The 1,318-nt window shown below is 29.8% G+C and overlaps 1 protein-coding gene across 1 annotated transcript in view; it reads right to left on the reverse strand.

Moving 5' to 3' along the window:
* Positions 1-800, reverse strand: part of LOC107553685 (receptor-type tyrosine-protein phosphatase epsilon-like) — a 21,025-nt gene extending 20,225 nt beyond the window's left edge. The window contains exon 1 of the mRNA XM_016235981.1: positions 714-800. Within this exon, the coding sequence (XP_016091467.1) occupies positions 714-789 (76 nt within the window). The 5' untranslated portion in view covers positions 790-800. The remainder of the gene's footprint in view (positions 1-713) is intronic.
* Positions 801-1,318: the final 518 nt, after the last annotated feature.

The raw sequence follows: 1,318 nt of genomic DNA on the forward strand, positions 1-1,318 counted from the left end.
TATATATATATATATATATATATATATATATATATAAAACAATTTCTCTGATGTGGTTAGCATTGCCAAATGAGCAACAGGAACAAATTTTGTAGACAGAATAAATAATATATATTTAAATATGTTATAATATAGAATATTGTTATAAATATGTTATAATGATATATATATTTAAACATACATTTACAATGTTTTAGGTATGAAATCTAGCGCAACCTTGAGCGAAACAGCTGTTTTTACACAGATGCTGGTATTCAAACAAATGACTGTTAGAAATATCAAACTTAATGAGAAAAAAAGGAGTTTATAGTTAAGTAGGAGAGCTAACCCTAATGAATGAATTAATTAATTAATTAAAATAAGTGAATGAATAAATAAATAAATAAATGCACCAAAAAAACTGCAATTACTTTACACTGTGAGAAACTAGCACACAATTTAGAATTATTTGGCTGCAAAATGACTGACCAATCAGAATCAAGCGTTCCCGAGAGGAATGTTATAATACCATATGCAGCTTACAGTAAATACGACATTTTATTTTTAAAAATGTATCTTCAGTGAAGGTCAAATTGCTAATTACAATTATTACTTGTTTTTGATAAATGTTTTGCTCTGCATTTAGAATCGAAAGGATTTGGGACAAAAAAACAGCAATGCTCATTTTATTATTAATACTATTATTATGTTAACTCTAAATAATAAGCACTTACCACTGCTATTGCCGTTTGTTGAATTGCATGTGTTTGGTTGTGTAGTTGCAAATGTCAGGAAAAAAACAAGGACCATTGTGTCTGCAAGAGAAGAAGAGAACATATCAGTAGATTATTTGGAAATATTCATATAATTTAATGTCATTTCTTTAATTAAAGGTGACTGTACATTACAGTCTATTCAAAAACAACAGAGCAGAAAGATACAGTATCACTGCATGGAAAAATGTCTCATTACTTCTCCACTAGATGTCACCAAAGCCATTCAAAAACAGTTCCAGTCCAAACGCTTCAAACCCCAGAGCATCTCTGCACTGACATTTAAAACAGAGCTAGATGCAAACCCATAAACCTCACTTTCACACAGATTAGATATGATTATTTACTTTAATCGTATTTATTTTGGGGATTTTAAGTGCTTATGGTGTTAAGCGGATTAAACTGAGATAAAACATTCTCACATCTGAATCAATCTGTGAATTTAGAGGTGTTAAAAAATAATGTGCATGATTATTTGTTGTTTTCCGTCAGCGTTTAATCTGCATTATTACGTGCTTGACACAAGACTAGATCTCTGCTTTCACTCATGCTTATTACACAAACGG

Source organism: Sinocyclocheilus grahami, unplaced genomic scaffold (assembly GCF_001515645.1).
Source record: "Sinocyclocheilus grahami isolate Dianchi unplaced genomic scaffold, SAMN03320097.WGS_v1.1 scaffold477.1, whole genome shotgun sequence".
Lineage (NCBI taxonomy): Eukaryota > Metazoa > Chordata > Actinopteri > Cypriniformes > Cyprinidae > Sinocyclocheilus > Sinocyclocheilus grahami.